General features: G+C 37.8%; 3 protein-coding genes and 1 long non-coding RNA gene across 17 annotated transcripts in view; 2 read left to right on the forward strand and 2 right to left on the reverse strand.

The window, feature by feature from the left end:
• Positions 1-39: 39 nt before the first annotated feature.
• On the forward strand, positions 40-7386 carry LOC105684573 (fatty acid-binding protein, muscle). Of its 2 annotated transcripts, none has more exons than XM_012398031.3 (3): positions 40-215; positions 6329-6606; positions 6964-7386. In XM_012398031.3, the coding sequence occupies exons 1-3, from the start codon at positions 143-145 to the stop codon at positions 7015-7017; spliced, it is 405 nt and encodes a 134-aa protein (XP_012253454.1). In that variant the 5' UTR covers positions 40-142; the 3' UTR covers positions 7018-7386. The 2 variants fall into 2 exon arrangements, with proteins under 2 accessions (XP_012253454.1, XP_012253453.2); XM_012398030.4 differs by lacking the exon at positions 40-215 and adding an exon at positions 5405-5561.
• On the reverse strand, positions 3106-6322 carry LOC125499839. 2 transcript variants are annotated; one of them, XR_007276854.1, is made up of 5 exons: positions 6080-6322; positions 5816-5955; positions 5100-5343; positions 4018-4123; positions 3106-3485 (listed from the first exon to the last, which is right to left on the reverse strand). It is a non-coding gene; the product is annotated as an uncharacterized LOC125499839 (long non-coding RNA). The 2 variants fall into 2 exon arrangements; XR_007276855.1 differs by having other exon boundaries at positions 3879-4123.
• A 297-nt stretch (positions 7387-7683) lies between the features above and the next one.
• LOC105684554 (protein HIRA homolog) lies at positions 7684-12160 on the forward strand. Of its 2 annotated transcripts, XM_012397978.3 has the most exons (11): positions 7684-8259; positions 8336-8398; positions 8594-8704; positions 8891-9489; positions 9605-9886; positions 9968-10236; positions 10366-10915; positions 10993-11182; positions 11281-11565; positions 11715-11809; positions 11922-12160. In XM_012397978.3, exons 1-11 carry the CDS (start codon positions 8223-8225, stop codon positions 12036-12038), a joined length of 2598 nt encoding a protein of 865 aa, XP_012253401.2. In that variant the 5' UTR covers positions 7684-8222; the 3' UTR covers positions 12039-12160. The 2 variants fall into 2 exon arrangements, with proteins under 2 accessions (XP_012253401.2, XP_020707193.2); XM_020851534.2 differs by lacking the exons at positions 7684-8259; positions 8336-8398 and having other exon boundaries at positions 8919-9489.
• A 168-nt stretch (positions 12161-12328) lies between these two features.
• The window catches only part of LOC105684553 (muscle-specific protein 300 kDa), a 116267-nt gene continuing 111619 nt past the window's right edge, over positions 12329-16976 (reverse strand). For 10 of the 11 annotated variants that reach the window (XM_048649661.1, XM_012397971.3, XM_048649663.1 and 7 more), the window contains 5 exons: positions 15920-15958; positions 15260-15766; positions 14936-15179; positions 14387-14442; positions 12329-13824 (listed from right to left, as the gene is read on the reverse strand). In XM_048649661.1, the coding sequence (XP_048505618.1) occupies positions 13605-13824; positions 14387-14442; positions 14936-15179; positions 15260-15766; positions 15920-15958 (1066 nt within the window). In that variant the 3' untranslated portion in view covers positions 12329-13604. The remainder of the gene's footprint in view (positions 13825-14386; positions 14443-14935; positions 15180-15259; positions 15767-15919; positions 15959-16976) is intronic. The other variant, XM_020851527.2, reaches the window with a different exon arrangement.

Genomic DNA, 16976 nt, shown 5'->3' on the forward strand with positions numbered 1-16976 from the left:
AGCCGGCGTTTCTTCTCTCATGCAAGCTTCGCGACATTTTACTCGATCAGTAGCTCGCCGGCTAGAAAGCAGCTCATAGCTCTGAGGATATATTCATATCTTGCTCACGTAGTTTATTTTAACAAACCAATCCCCTATCACCATGGCTGATTTTTCCGGAAAGAAGTACAAGCTTAGCACCAGCGAAAACTTCGAGGAATTTATGAAGGCTTTGGGTACGTTTAATTGTTCATTTTTTACCCCCTCATGCGATCGAATTCCAAAGATTTTTTAAAAAAGTCGTGCATCGTTAATATCCCTTCAATAACCATTTACATTATTAAACATTCTAGCGTGAGAATTTACCCACTACTTACTCAATCCTATCGCTGCACCTACCAACAAATTTTACACTGATGGGGTTTTCCAATAAGGCACGTCGTTCGAGATAGTGTTTCGTAATATGGTCATAAATTTTTTCTTATCAAAGTCCTTCACCTTTCTCAAGGTGTCGCATGATGTGCTAAGAGTCGCGGTCCAATCTCTGCAACTGCAGGTCATTACATCGTTGCGACTCTCGACTCGACTGCAGCGTGTTGCACTTGTACAAAGTCAATTCTATTCGGATTTATTTTTGACTTCTTCTATTGCGGCTGCGAGTTGAACATTGTTGCACATCACGATAAAAATAATGATCTATTTAATTATACCTGCACGTTGAGGCCTTTCAATTCTCTGACTGATGTTCCGTTCATCTTGAATACCTGTCGCGAAACTACCGAGTCTCTTGATTTTTGGGAGCCTCTTACTGTTCGTTCATGACATTGAGATCTCGATGGACCAAGGTCAAAGGTTTGGTTGATCCAGATCTGTTGAAAGGGAAAATGTATCTACATCATAAGTAGCATGTAATTTGAAATTGAATATTTAGAATTGAAAATATTGTAGCGTATATAGCTTATACTGAAAATAAACGTGTCTGAATATCTTGAGATCCGTTATTTTACAACGGGACTTTAAAAACTGAATCTATTTTACCTGCAAATTCGTGTTTACATATCAGACGTAATCGAGACTGATGACGATTCTCGCATCGTGGATCGATTTGCCGATTCATCATTTTTTTTGTCAATTTGAATTTACAAATGTCTTATAATCATAAGTAATAAACACCTTCCATCATCATTCCAAAATGATCAGAATTTTAGATCTCAAGTAGATTTTAACCCTTGGACCGCTGTGAATGACGCCATAGTATACGGCGCGTCTCGATTACTCCTTCAATCTACTAAAATGTTTGGTTTTATTGATAATTAACGCTGAAAGTAGCGATATTTCGACCCAGAAATACGCCAGTGCATGATAAAATTCGATCACACCCTGTAATTGTGTTCTTGTGTCTGAATCAAAAGAAATTTAAATCCCAAATCTTGTTCGTTTCTAGTTTTCAAGCCAAGTGCTCTTCGTTTATTAATAACTAAATGATTACCTAATAGAAAATCTATTTCGAAGTCTATTCTTCATTCAGTTCAAAGTATTTGAAATTGGCGTTGAGGGAAAATCAATAAACAGAGAGTGCTTGATTAAAAAATTAGAGAAAAGCTAAATTTTCAATTTTAATTATTCGAGACACGAAGTCATAATTGGAGCTGGGCATGATCAAATGTTGAATCGTACTAAAATCCGAATCTGTCGTTTGACGATAATAAAGTCAAGTGCTTTTGGGCAGTGATCAGAAATTTTTAGGATCGCAATTAGATACTATTTTGTTAATAACTTGCATTTTCCGATTTGTAAATTGTAGTTGAAAAAGCAATCAAGAGGTAGCGCTGGACATTGATCTACAGTAGATCTACGACTTCGACCTGCCTTTTCATTGATGCAATGCTTCTTTTACAGATCTATAGATCAGTACTTTATTCTAATGGTGTTCAGTCTAATCAAATGACCGCTAGATGTCATCTCCAGCCAATTTGGTCATTTTCAAAACTGATCGATAATTCAACTGTAATAGATGAGATTTTAATCAAAATTTAATCCACTAAACTCTATACTGGTAAACTGGCATGGCTAAACTGCACTTCAAGGGTCTTCATCTGTCTCACCTGTCGACACTTGTAGTCACAGATCCATGAATTCAAAGTCAGATGACGCTTAGCTTAAATGTTCAACAATATTCAACAATTAGAGAGATTGTTATCGCCTGGTCATATTTGTTATTTACTTCTCTTGAATCTAGTTTGTGACCTCAAATTTTTCCCGGGCTTATCCGTAGCGTTCATTTCAACCAAACGCAGACATAACAGGCAAAACCTGTTCCCAATCCTTGTACCAAATAAGCGACGCACGTCAGTCTTAAGTTATTTGTGTCCAGAATTCTTCGTCTTATTGTTTTTTCGGCCGTTTCTTTGTGCAGTCTACGCTACAACGATTACGCATGACTAAGAATTTCGCGCCATTTCAATTAGATGTGAAGAGGGTCTGTTTTTGAAGCAGAAGAACACAAAATATCTTCTCATTCTGCTCTCAGGTGAGGTGAGCTTGCTTCACAATGCCAGTTATAACAAACCATCAACTTTCGCGGTTGATCTTCTGGTTCATTATCTTCTTCTTCTCTTTTTTATTTTACACTGCATGTTTACCAATTAGCATTGTAGTTCCATATTGCAGACGGTAACTTGTTAATCATTCAAGTCAGACTCAAATGCAGTTCGCACTAAACAAACTGCGGGAATGAAAACTCCTAACTGGTATTACAGTAGCACAGTCACATTTCTCATTATACAGATTAAGAATCCTGGTAGTCCAGGAGATACTTCCACTCGCATCGCACCGAATATCAATCTTAGATGAATCGCAGCAGTTCGTTCTCTTTAGCGCTGCATGATGTTTCATCTTTTTTTTTTTTATATGGCCGAGTTTTAATTATAGCTAAACTAGAATAAGTTCTATAAAGCCACACAGCAGTCGTCCCTGAAACTTTGAATGATTTAATCAATTTTAATTCATTTAGATTAATATCGAAGTACATTGACTTAGCACCGAGTATAATATGTATGTACAACGTAGGATATGAACTATGTGTACAGAGACGAGCATCCGTGAATGCGTCCGCTGTATCCCGTCGGTTTGTCTTTCGTTCGTTCAGTCAGTCGGTGAGCCGACAGACAGACCAATTGAAGCCCAATTTAGTTTGAATTTATTTTCCAATGTAGACTATGATGAGTGACGATCGCGTAGCAACCGCATCCAATGCATCTATATGCGGGTCCGTTGTCTCGCGACGTTCTCAGCATCCATGACGGTCGTCGTCGCATTCATTTGCTACTGGAGATTCAAGAATTCGAAATATCTCACTGCGAGTTACGGGGCGTCGTGTGCAGAAAACTGCAACTGACAAATAGCTAGACTTATCAAGTTGCGTAATTATTATTTGCGCATCTCCGATTCAGATATAGCGAGGCTTTGATACCACCCCATGCAGCTTATCTCCATCTCTACGCAATCTGTCGGATAAAAATGATATATTATGTAATATGATGTACTTTGGGTAGGAGGAGAAAGGTGGTGTGGATCTTGTCGGAGTAAAAAAAAAATTGACTGTGTAAATCTAAGAAGGCCTACGTGTTTCAGTTAATTTCTCTCATGAATATCTCCTAAGTCTGAAGACCGTTGAATTTACTCTTACAATTAGGTATTGTAATATGAATCACATCGCATGACAGACGCACAGTGAGTAGTACATATATGTACTGAATAGATTTCTGGATGATATAACTGTTGGGGTAAAAATTATATTGATAGACGCACATTTCTTATGAAATGGAAAATATGTGGACTGATACTTGGAGGACCATGTAATCGAAGAAGGGCCACCATAACCGCGGCGAAGAACGAACCTTATAAGTATAGAGTATGGGCACGAGATACAAGCCGTCCGGATGTATACCCAGCGGGTTTCACATGTTTGCTCTTCTTTTACATGGTCCATTACAACACTACGCTTGTCATGTGTGTACCGACTTCACCTCTTCCTACCTGCATGGTGAAGGTATCGGATCGCACTTGTCAGCAGCCTTCACGCTCGAGAAAACTGCAAACCTTGCGTTCTGAAATAGTTTTTTTTCCTCTTGACCATCCACCCCTGAAAATTATCGTTGTTCTTGTATTAATATATTGTGTTACGATAATAATGAGTGGTGGGTAAATCTCTTCTTGGTACAGGTTGTTAGCACGAGTCGATTTATTACATGGTATATGATGAAATAGATAAGTTGCGTATTAATTACAACGAAAATTTCGTCCTCTTATCTTCGTGTAGCATCAGGCGTAATCTTTTCAATATCTATATATGTGAGTTTGGTTTATTCCTCTTCGAATTAATTGTAGACTGAACTTTGATAAGATATGAAATGGGTGAAAGTTTTATGGGTGTGAAAAGTATGAATAACTGATTAGAGGCTCGCCTGATTGCTGAACGATATTAGAAAATAAATACCATTTACACGTCCTCTTCACGACATTAAAAAAATCATCATGGGCTTCATCCTTAATCCACACTCTTTCTTTCATTGTTAAATAATGTTACTCCGATTCTACCACGGTTGGATTATTGTGATACGAAAAGGCGCTTATTAATAATGAGAAAATAAGAAACTTCCCTGATAAACCGTAGATAATCAAAATTACGTTATAGGGTGTGCCTTATAATCTTGAATCTTGCATTCTGTAATAGCGATACTTTTAGATACAAGTTTTTTCATAAAGTATATATATTAGCTTCCAAGATGCAGTTTCTCTTAAAATATATGAATATCTTGAATTATAATTCATTCGATAATTAATTGTTCGTAATTTCTTGAACTCAGATTACAACTTTTATTGCAGTTTTTTTTCTTTTAATTTTGCACGCGTGCATATCTCTCATGCCCGTCCGTTCATAGAACTCTGCTTCTGTATATTAATTAATCGGGTTCTTCTGCAGTTGTGATAATGGAACCAGTTGCTAGGCAGAATAATGTTCAATGCTGTGCGCAGAGCTTGGATTGGGTATTATACGGCGATCGTGTTCATTGAAGAAATCGATTTCCGTACATTATGATGTAATTTAATTTGTTTACCTCCCTATTAGATTTCGTTGGCACTTTATTTCAGGAAATGAATATTGCAAAATGCAAGTTCTCATTTCTCCACCAACGTCTATCGTCTGATTGTAAGTACATCCTCTAACGTCCGTCACGCAGAGGGTCAAACTTCATCGATACGATTTAACTCCTTCTCCTATACAAATGCCGGTGTTCCTAGATCGGTGTTCTGGTCTGCCCCCACTCAATCCCTGTTGACCAATCGTAGCCTACCGACTGTCTAAGGATAAAAAAAATGTTCCGCTTATTAGAGGGGTCCTATAAAGTTCGATTGACAAGCTCGGATCAAGTCAGTATCACCTCGTTGTGAAAATCTACTGGTTCTCACTCTCGAGATTAAGTTTAACTTATCAAATTCAAAAATGGCTGCTGTTTGGTCAGGGAAGAAATACAAGCTCGACTCTTCAAAGAATTTTGATGAATACATGACCAAACTCGGTGAGTTTTATATATCTACGAAACTAGTGGAATTAACTCGTCGAGTCGAACTGTCTGTATGCAAATCATCGCGAAGGGAATATTCTATCCAATTGCGACATTGACCAATTTAATTCAGGAAAATGTAGAATTTTCTTCCTGCGATATTTTTCCTCTTCAATTCGTCTTTCACTTTGAATTGGACATTGAATTTTCTCTGCAAATATCGTATAGATTGGACTAATTCCACCCGAAAAAAGTGGTTTTCTATTTACCTCGATGTCTCGTTAATCGTTAATATTCAACACTTGGGTAAATAGTGGATACAGACGAACATGTGCGATATTGTTGAATCATCCGGTCATCATCACGGTTTGTGTTTACATCAATTCATGCACTGCGGTTTTTTCAACTCCTACATCCACATTCCATCAAACGTTATCAATTATTAGTAACTTACATCATAGCTTAATGTCCGTAGCCAAACTCAATCGAATGTTATATTTATACTTCGCTGTGACATGTGAAAAAAAAATTACCGTATGTTAAACAGCTCATACCGCTGCCAAAGGTCGTTATACTTGGGAAGAAAATATTCACTGACAATGAGTCAATATTATTCTTTGACTCGCGTGCGAGCGGCTCACGTGTTTGCGCTTTCAAAGGATTGCGCGACGCACAGCAAACTTATACCTCAGCTACGGCGATCTGATTTTCTTTAACACGCTGTAGTTTCATAGCTCGATAAAAATTTTGAATACTAATTTTTTCCCATTTTTGTGTTGCAGGTGTCGGTATGGTGACCCGTAAGATGGGAAACACCATCAGCCCGACCATAGAGCTGATCGAAGAAGAGGGGGGTAAATTCAAATTGAAGACCACTAGCACCTTCAAGAACTCTGAAATTCAGTTCACCATCGGCGAAGAGTTTGACGAGGAGACGATCGATGGACGTAAGGTCAAGAGCGTGATCACTCGCGATGGAAATAAATTCCATCAGATCCAGAAGGGAGATAAACTGGAGACCACAATTGACAGGGAGTTCACACCTACGGAAATGACTGCTGTGAGTGTACAATGCGTTATACCACTTTTATGAGTTACATTCCTCATTCTGATTGGCTGACAATAATATGATTATTTGCACAACTGTAGAATAATTTTTATCTTGTTTGAGCACAAATTGTCTCCGTCACATCGCCAATTCACGTAACGAGTCCTGAATCTTCAACTTATTATAAGCGCGGTTGCGTGACTTATTCACTTTATATTCGCACGAAACATGACATGTGGTACATGTGTACTTAAATTGGTCATGCTATATTTCTGCTGCGGGATAAATGAGCCACGGAAATTTGTTCAATTCGAATTCCTCATTTTGAACACGCGTAATCTTTTCTGAATTTTTTTTCAACTGTTTCAGATCATGAAGGTTGGAGATATCGTTTGTACGAGGGTCTACAAGGTCGTGGAATAAATCAAATTATAAGACACAGGCCATATTTCGACCATTCTCGATTCCGTGGATTCCTATTTTCATGAAAGTGCGTTGTAATTGTTAAATGTTATCAGTATTTAAAAAAAAAAAAATACTGATACACTTAAGATACACCGATATATTATGAAACTCGTCAAAACTCTTTGAAATCATTCGCACAAAGGATGTAGTAATGAAAAATGTTCACTGAAACTGTGATACAGTGTTCGTACATATATACTACGTAATATACGTACTACCCGTTGTATATGTTGATTTGCAGAGTTTGATATTTTTCTAATTTTTCCTAACGTACTAATCGAAATGTTCCAAGGAACTTTATCAAATAAAGTTTATTATTTAAAATAATGATGCCTATGGTAATTTTATCATCAATTGATCATGTATGTACTCCTCCGTCTGGCTTTCTTTCCTCCTTCATTCATGGATACTTGTGATACCTGTAGGAATCTTGAACGAGTGAAACTTGGTTTTGCACTCTTTAAAGTTGAAATGAAAATCTCGCTCTCCTCGTTCAAAGTTACGCACTTAGTACTCGAAATAAATGCGCCACTCTAACCGGAGAGTGAAATTTTCATTACAAAAAAATGTAAGGAATATACAAACCTCGGTACAAACAGGGAAATTTAGCTGAAAGTTATTGAAAACTATTCACGAGCAGATCAGTTTGATTTTAGCTTTGGTTTTCGGATGTAAGAATACCAAGATTCAAATAACTTCCCCTATTCAAAGGGGGTGAGTTTTTTGCGCTTGCGCCTTCCGGTGAGGATGATTCTTGAAGTCGTCACTGATGGTGCCACCTTATGGACCACTCGATGGTATTACGTACTAACATAGGTACTAACCAGTGTAATAAATGGTTAGGTCGAATTACAAAGTTGGCGGCGTACATTGCCGGTAGAAATTATCTACCGGCGTTCTGTGTGCTTGCAGTTGCGTGCTTTGCACTCACTTCCGTACCACGCCTCGGAACACGGAAGTTCTCTAATCCGTCGATCCCGTGGGACGTTGCGTAGGATCACCACTTTGAATCTTGAATTTAAAAATAACAAGTTTGGCGTCGCTATTGCGTGACCATGAATAATATTTCTCACTAGAAATATTCAATAACCAACGGGTTATGAGTTAGTTTTAATTTCAACTTACATCGTTCATTTCTTACCCATATTTTTCAAGTTAATAAAATGAAATTGCTAAAACCGAATTGGGTTTCACACGATGGTTTGTACCGAAGCTTTGTCGTTTGACATAACCTCCAGCACCTTTTATATGCTAATAATTCGAATTTTAATCATAGAATTACCGATATTTTCTGTCGACATCCATCCCGATGGCAAACGATTTGCAACTGGTGGACAGGGTAAGTTCTTTATCATTATCGGTTCCCAGAATTGTTTTGTAGAAATAGAGATATCTTGCTTTCATAATTACTCTTGCCTCGCATGAAGATGGCAACAATGGCACATGTATTCGAGAATAAGAACGTAAATATTAGCGCAATTTAAAGATCCGAAAAATTTCTCTTATAAGTTTAAATATTACAATTTTTCAACAGGAGGTGATTCTGGAAGAGTTGTCATATGGAATATGAAGCCAATAACTGACGAAAATGCAGAACTCAATCAAAACGTTCCTAAAATGCTGTGCCAACTAGATAATCACCTCGGTAATGAACCATTGAAAATACTCTCATTCAGAGTAAATAAATTCTTTCAACACACAGATCACTTTGCATACTGCAGTTAATACCTTATTAGTATAGGTATACCTTAATGGTATACTTAGATCTGTTAGAAAACAGATCAATTACTTATTGAAGTAACATATATTTGTCTATCACACGTTCTTACAGCATGTGTAAATTGTGTTCGTTGGAGCAGTGGTGGCTTATTAGCTTCGGGAGGAGACGACAAACTTATTATGATATGGAGGTTATCTGGAGGAAGTGGTGGAAGTTCTATCTTTGGTAGCAAAGCTGGAGTTGAGACATGGCGATGCATCGCAACACTCCGATCTCATGACGGCGATGTCCTAGATCTAGCGTGGGCCCCACATAGTCCTTGGCTAGCTTCTGCATCGGTTGATAATAGTGTTATAATTTGGGATGCATCTAAATTCCCAGCCGTAGTTGCTGTATTAAAAGGACATACTGGCCTAGTCAAAGGTGTTACTTGGGATCCAGTTGGGAAGTATTTAGCCTCACAGTCTGATGACAAAACATTGAGAGTCTGGCGTACCACTGACTGGGCTGAGGAAGCTCTAATTTCAGAGCCGTTTGAAGAATGTGGCGGCACAACTCACGTTCTCAGATTATCTTGGAGCCCGGATGGACAATATTTGGTCTCTGCGCATGCGATGAATGGTGGAGGTCCTACGGCACAGATTATTGAAAGGGATGGGTGGACTCAAGATAAAGATTTTGTTGGACACCGAAAAGCTGTTACTTGTGTTGTACGTGAAAAATAATGACTACTTGTTAATAATTTGTCAATACCTCAAATTTTGCTTGACCAATTTTTTCCATTAGTTTTGGTGAATCTTGACACTTTAATAATTTTTTTTCTAGAGATTCAACGGAAATATTCTACAAAAAAAACCCCCCGGAAGTACCAAACCTCAACAGTATTGTTGCGTAGCAATAGGATCTAGAGATCGTTCACTTTCAGTCTGGTTAACGTCACTGAAAAGGCCGCTTGTAGTAGTTCATGAATTGTTCACTAATTCTGTACTAGATGCCAGCTGGTCCCCGTGTGGCCTGAGATTGGCCGCCTGCTCATGGGATGGATCGGTTGTTTTCATCGAATTCACCCAGCAAGAGCTTGGCCAGCCACTAGATCACACGGAGCAGGTACTTGTATTTTATGATTTTTGAAATTATTACATTTTCTGATCCATTTGCTCTTACGTACTTTTTGATTCTATTTTATAGAGTACGCTTCATGAACGAATGTATGGTAAACCACTGATTCAAGGGGGTTGTATGGTCATGGAAGCCCCTGAGCTCCTTGACTTAAAACCCCCAGCACCACCCTCTCAGCCTTGTTCGCCACAACCGGTTCCAAATAATACTGCCCCACCTCCTTCGTCAACTCCGACAACACCTGCAAAAAGGCCTATCAACAAACAAATTGAAACGAGAACCTCCGACGGAAGAAGAAGAATAACACCCATGTTCATTCCACCACCGCCAGATACGATGTAAGCTATCAAATAGTGACTCCTATTTTTTTTTGATTTTCAAACGTTCTAACATACCTTAGGATCATCATCATCAGTTGACCAAGAAACAACAGGATTGAATAATGGATTGTGTTATTTCTTCTTCAGGGATACATCGATAGGGGGTGGCGTGGGGCCACCAACGTTTACGAGTACTTCCCAAACTAAGAGTTCCATCATCATAGAAAAACGGGATGATGTTGTTACTCCTAATGTCAGTTCCGCCTTAAATTCTACTCTCCCTGCTACACCAGTGCCAGCCTTAACTTTAAAACGACGTGAACAGACGTCTAGACCAAACCAGTCATCTGCCAATAAAAGACTGAGGATAGTTTCGGAACGAAGTGCAAATCATATAGTTTTTCCTTCGATAAAACCGTCCAGCTCTTTGTCTCAACAAGCTGGACACTATGCAGTTACTGTGACAAGTAGTCAAGGATTGGCTCACCTTCAAGTCTTCAGAGGTACTGACGCAGAACCCATTTGGGAACTTTATCTCGGTTACAATGCCGTTGCTCTGGCTGCTTCTCCTGCCGTCATAGTACTGGCATTAGAAGATGGCAGTGTTCACACCTTTCACCCTGCAAAGGGATCCAGACCTGCACCACCACTGGCTCCGCCAGCTCCATTAGCTAAACTTTACGCAATTGGCAACATGGTAGGTCCATGATTTTTAACTTACAACCCTGATAATAACCAAATGGGTTTTCAAAGCTACAACTATGTGCATTCTAGGTAATGGTAATCTCGAGTTGCGGTGCTGTTCGAGTTTGGGAAATAGGTCCCTCTTGTCGGTTGATAGTCTCCACATCTGCTGTGCACCTAGTTACTCCTGGAGCCTCCCTTTTATCATGTACTATTCACAATGGAATGCCTCATCTATCATTTACAAATGCCCGAGCATACATTTATCACAAAGACATGGGTAAGAAATTCTTCAGATTCCAAAAACGGAACATTTCTCACTAACAAGTTTCACCAGTTTTTTTTATACTATTCAAAAATATGTTGCTTACGTCTCAGGTACTTGGCTATTGATTGGAGATAATCAAGATCCGGTATGGCGCTGGTCGTCGCAAGTCGCTTCTAGTACATCTGGTGGTAGAGCACCACGAGGTCCACTATCATCTTTGCAAGAGGCTCTACAAAGAACAGCAGGAGGTGCTCCACCACATCCAAGACCACCTCATAGCGCTCCTAGTGTAGTTGCTTATTTAGAGCAACAGCTCCTCGCTTCAAAAGCCCTTGGCAGCTCCCAGGAATATGTTCACTGGCTCATGGCATTGGTGTCCTTTTTGCTGACTCAAGGTAAGTTTGCAACACAATTACTTATCAGATGGCTCAAACGGTATTTTTCAATATCGAAATTGCCCGTAATGATCAGCTGTTTTGTCTAGCAATTGTGTGATTATCATAAAATAAGCTTTATGATTCTAAACAAATAATGTAACTTATAGATGGATTGGAAAAACGCTTGAGGATAATACTCGATGATCTGTTAGGACCAAGTCATGGATCTGCCATCAAAAGTACCTGGGAACCCACAATGCTGGTGAGTACAAGCTGATTTTCATTTGCTGAAATTTCAAAATGTAATTAACTATCATATCAGAACTCCTGTTCAATATTTCAATGATAAATAATGATTGACTCATCTGTTTCAGGGTATGAATAAACATAAGTTATTGAGTGATGTGTTGGCCGTTGTAGGGGGGCATCTACGATGGCAAAGACTGTATCTAGAATATGCAGAGCAGTTAACGGCGATGCAACAAGCATGATAATTACAATTTCAGACTAAGCTGTCATTGCAACAATGATATTTATATATATATATATAATTATACAAAATGTATATTAATTGTAACATTTATCAATGAAGACTGTACAGATTTTTATATTTTATGTTGTATGATGATGAAAATAAATTATTATAATAAAAAAAAGAGGTATCGATTGATTATTGTTGATCGTTTAACAAACAATTACTTTGCTCCAATAATTTCTTACCACTGAAATATAACGGGATTCGGAAAAACAGAGTTAGGGCTTGTGATTTAAAAAACTCGAGTTAAATGACTGTATTATATTTAATAGTGTTTTTAGCAATATATTATAATATCGATAGATATACACCACCTTATAAGCTCTTTCTTTATAAAAATACGTAACAAAGCTCAATGTGCAACAAGCAAAAAACATGTAAATTATCAAGCGTAACTAGTTGACCTCAAGGCCCGGTAAGTATTCGTATATCGCCAATTAACTTATTGTTAATCTGTGCGTTCAATTTATTTTCATCATTCGTTTTCGGAACAATCTACATATATTCGATTCTTTTCGTACTTTCAGTATGGTACTTTATTCATACCAAATATCATTCGATAAACTTTCGCATTCAGATACACGAGGCAATAATTATAATAATTGATTAAAATTAAATCAATTAGTATTTATAAAGATATAAGTTCCTTCTGTCGAGAAAACCACAACTGGAATAGCACCATCGGACCATAGATATTGTTTCAAGTCTAACTTTGGATGTTCCACTCTCTAAAGTAAGACTTACAACAAAATCTCAGTGAAACTCAAATTATAAAAAAAATTAAATTAGGCAAGTATCCTTTGTTCCCCTCTAGTATGAATGTTGCGTACATTAGGAATATGTGTAAAAGTATGTATAATATGTTCAACATACCATTTTAATGTATGTTCATTAGATAATATTAGGTATTTCGTGGGATTAAGTTTCTTACGGGTAAGATCATAATTTGTACGAAAAATGAATAAATAAGACACATTTTCACAACAAATATATATAATTTAAACAAAATCATGATCTCACCCATTATTATGCTGGTTATGGCAAAGTAGTGTGGACAATTAAATTCCATACGGCACACTCATTAATCTATTGAGTACACTAACTGTAATATTCGTCTCCCGTTTCAGTCACTCATTTTAAGTATATTAGCATAAAGGGATGTCAGCCTTTTGTTCGCATCGATTGTTTTCTTTTCTTGAATTAATCTCGATACTTCTTTGAGAATCACAATGCAACGGTCTTAACATAGTTTCGTACATCAAGTTCATATCATAATGTACAAAAAATGAATTAATGATATATTTGCCAGCCATTAAAAATATTCAACCTCTTGGTCCGCTATATTTCTTTATTTACAAAATCATCTTGGAAAACTAATTAATCTAAAGTTACTGCAGTAAGTACCTACCTGTGTAATTTGCGATTTTCTGCATTAGGAATAACTCGCTTCCATTCTAGCACAGCTAAATACTCTGAACTATACTGACTGGCATCAGAGAATAAATTAATGTCTTTGACACTGTTACAGGGGGGGAGGTCCGTGGGGGAACTCAAGTGTAGGGGTGAAGCTTTTCCCTAAGTTGTTAGTGAGCATGCAACTGTAATCGTCTTCTGCCGAAGGGACCAAAGAGGCAACACCCAGTAACAACAGCATTAGCGCCTGGATTGGAAGAGAGGCTCGTAATACTCGTCCCAAGAAACGATAGCCTCGCGCTAATACCGTTCGATCTTCTTTGTCACCACTGAAACAGAGTCAAACAAAAACGATGAATACATTTCTCATTTAGTAGAGTTATTTTGTTTTCAACAAATTTATCATTAATATAGGTGCTCTACGAGTGAAAACTAAGTACTATACAGGGTAAGTCATTTCAAGTGTCAAGAATGGGCGGGACTCGATAGACACGAGACCACGCCCCTTCAGCCAATTGCATCAGGTACCGAATTCTTCTAGTTGTTGATTGGTTGAAGGGGCGTGGCCTCGTGCCTATCGAGTCCCGCCCATTCTGGACACTTTGATTGACTCACTCTGTATTTCGAACAAGATTTGATACATCAAACCTTTTTTAGTAAATTGAATTATAGTAATCCTATCGCAAAGATACTTTTTTCATTGAAATATCTAAAGAATGTGGGATGATTGGTCCGATTTAAACATAAATTGTAATCGTTTATCAGCATTGTGACCAGATTAAGCATCCCCTTGTAATCGAGCACCTGAAGTACCTATACATATATCTATAGAGTACTAATTTTGAAATAGGCATTTTGTATAATTATATACAAGAAAATAAAGAAACATACTCTCCAGCAGCAGTGTCGTGAGGTTGAGCAGTTCCTGAGGTAGCTTCGTCGAGTAACTACAATTAAACAAAAAAAGAAAACACAAACTATAGATACGGTGCACTGTGTGAGTTCTACCTCAACCATATATGAATGGGATTGGGACAAACTTCGATCAATCAACTTCTACATTAATTGATTGCTACACCTTCAGTCTCAATCCCACCACGTTCTCATTGACTTAATTACCTATGTGACTTTACTATGGTGCAATTACCTGCATTACCGTAATCCAACAATATACGAGTAAAATTTTGAGTTTTGATCAGTTTTGAGTGAGCTAGAAAATTTACATTCGTCTACGGTAATATCATAGTGATACTTGGTGATTGACATATACCAGTTTGCTTCATATACAGCTATTATAAAGACTAGAATTTTCCGAATGATATAACATCGTAAATGTTCCAAGATGATATAACATTAAAAATTGTTCTTGCTTTCAGTGATTATCAATACAATTACTCTCAACCAGCAGAAAGTTTAGGTGTAAACGTAAAACAAACTTACATCTTGCGAGAGGGATGCAAGTGAGGAAGATGTTGCTGCCAGACCTACTTCTCGTGGATCTAATCCGAGTGCTGCTCCTAGTTTTAGAGCATAAATACCAGTTAGCCGACGAAGCGATTGTAGCCGCAGACGAAGTTCTGAGAGACGTTCGCGAGCTTCACCATGTTCCTCGAGCAACTGGTTCGCAGATTCTTGTAAAGATAGTACGCGAGGTTCGCATCGTTCTAAGTCGCTGCGCAGCTCTCTAAAATTAGCGTCATTTATGAGGTTTTGTAACGATACTGATTCGATCTCTGGATGCACTAACAGAAATGATGAACCAACCTGAATTTGTTGTATTTTGCTTGGATAATGTGGGTATCTTCTGTGAGATCAATAGGTTCGCTGGCTCTAATGGATATTTCGGTTCTTTCGAGCCAGGTAACAAGTTCTTCGATGATACGATGGAATTGTTGATTGCCCATCAGTGCTGACTGCAATGCAGCTTGCCATGCGGCTGCTGCCTGGCAAACTTTCTCCCATCGCAAATTGGCGGTGGCTAATCTATCGCGTAGATCGTTCGCACGTTCAACATCTTCTGTATGATCAGCGAGATGTGTTCCAACTATATTCAAACTGACGACGATGCTTTTATGGCTATCAAGATCGAGTAAAAATTCACGGTGATCCTGAATCACGTCCTCTAACTGTTCTATATGACTCGGAGGTGAATGCTGTTCACTTTGTGTGCCCTCTGCCAGCTGAAGCCATTTCTCTAATCTCCAAAGGTCATTGTCAAGTTGAGCCCAATTTCTTCGTGAGCATAAGGGGCATGTTAATCTGCCGCCATCGCTATAAATGGGGAAAAAACATTTTACTACTTGCGTTCACATGGCAGATAGGTGAACAGATAATTTCTTAGCGGATAGTGGCTATCGTATTTTTCATTTCGGTAAGAAGAAGATATGCATTGTTAGTTATAAGCTGTTATGTTAAGACACTCACTGTTCGCATGGAAAAGAATAATCGTCGGAGAGAGGAGACCTGGACACGAAGAATAAGTTTAGTTAGTATAAGCATAGGTTAATGACATTTCATCAAGCTGACTTTTATTAGAAAGCTTCAGAAGAATAATATCGAATTTCGATTCTATAATAGAAGTTAATATACAGGAAGCCAACATTCTCAATTGAACATGTAAGGCAATAAAGTTACAATGTCCTGATGGTTTTAAATCTAGTTGATAGGCTGAAAAGTTGACGACTACAATGACACTATAATGTTTTATGGGCGTTCCTATATTTTTTACCCTAGAATCGACATTTTTTTTCGCAGTATGTTGACACAGTTCCACGTAATGTGATCTCAAGCATGCGAAACTATCAACTAGACGACTCAAACTGATCAAGATAACTCAATTTTCTACACCAAAAAGCAAAAGACTGGTGATAAGTCGATCTTTTCTAAAGATAGGTAGATTGGCTTGACTAGTAGATTTAAAATCCTGAGATCGAAATACATAAGAATAGTCTATAAACTCGAATGAAAAAATGTCGATTTTTGAGCTAAAAATGAAGTATTTCAAACATTAATCTTATGATGCTTTTTGAACGTAATTTGACCCCAGGAACACGAATCCGTTAAGCGAATTGAGCTACGAATTTTTTCCTTCGATATATCCCAATTTTTCTGCTCCCGACAGCGAATAATTGATGATTACTCAATCGATTGCATGCCTAGATGATTTTGGCATTCAGATTTGGATTCCTGAGCTGATTATATGTAAGATTACTCTTGAAAAACCAAAAAATGATTCGATTTTTGGGCCAAATGTGAAGTAGTTTAAAAATTGATTGTATTACAGTTTTCTGACGTATTTTGACCTCAGGAATCTGAATTTGAAAGAAAAATTGACCTATCTCTAAAATTGACCGAGTTATCGCCAATTTTCACCTTTTTGGGGTCAAAAATAAAAAATTGATTTTTTAGTCTATATCAATGTAATTTGAGCTCCGAAATCCGAATCCGGAAGAAAAATTGGTCTATCTTGAAAAATGATCGA

The sequence above is a fragment of the Athalia rosae genome, chromosome 2, assembly GCF_917208135.1.
Source record: "Athalia rosae chromosome 2, iyAthRosa1.1, whole genome shotgun sequence".
Classification (NCBI taxonomy): domain Eukaryota; kingdom Metazoa; phylum Arthropoda; class Insecta; order Hymenoptera; family Athaliidae; genus Athalia; species Athalia rosae.

What these genes read in the sequence shown, in the direction of transcription:
- LOC105684573 (XM_012398030.4), top strand. Translation starts at nt 5,486, where the DNA reads ATGGCTGCTGTTTGGTCAGGGAAGAAATACAAGCTCGACTCTTCAAAG. An exon ending in TGAATACATGACCAAACTCG is followed by an intron (nt 5,562 to 6,328) that starts GTGAGTTTTATA and finishes TTTGTGTTGCAG; the next exon opens with GTGTCGGTATGGTGACCCGT. An exon ending in CACCTACGGAAATGACTGCT is followed by an intron (nt 6,607 to 6,963) that starts GTGAGTGTACAA and finishes CAACTGTTTCAG; the next exon opens with ATCATGAAGGTTGGAGATAT.
- LOC105684554 (XM_012397978.3), top strand. Translation starts at nt 8,223, where the DNA reads ATGAAATTGCTAAAACCGAATTGGGTTTCACACGATG. An exon ending in ATTTGCAACTGGTGGACAGG is followed by an intron (nt 8,399 to 8,593) that starts GTAAGTTCTTTA and finishes ATTTTTCAACAG; the next exon opens with GAGGTGATTCTGGAAGAGTT. An exon ending in CCACCACCGCCAGATACGAT is followed by an intron (nt 10,237 to 10,365) that starts GTAAGCTATCAA and finishes TTTCTTCTTCAG; the next exon opens with GGATACATCGATAGGGGGTG.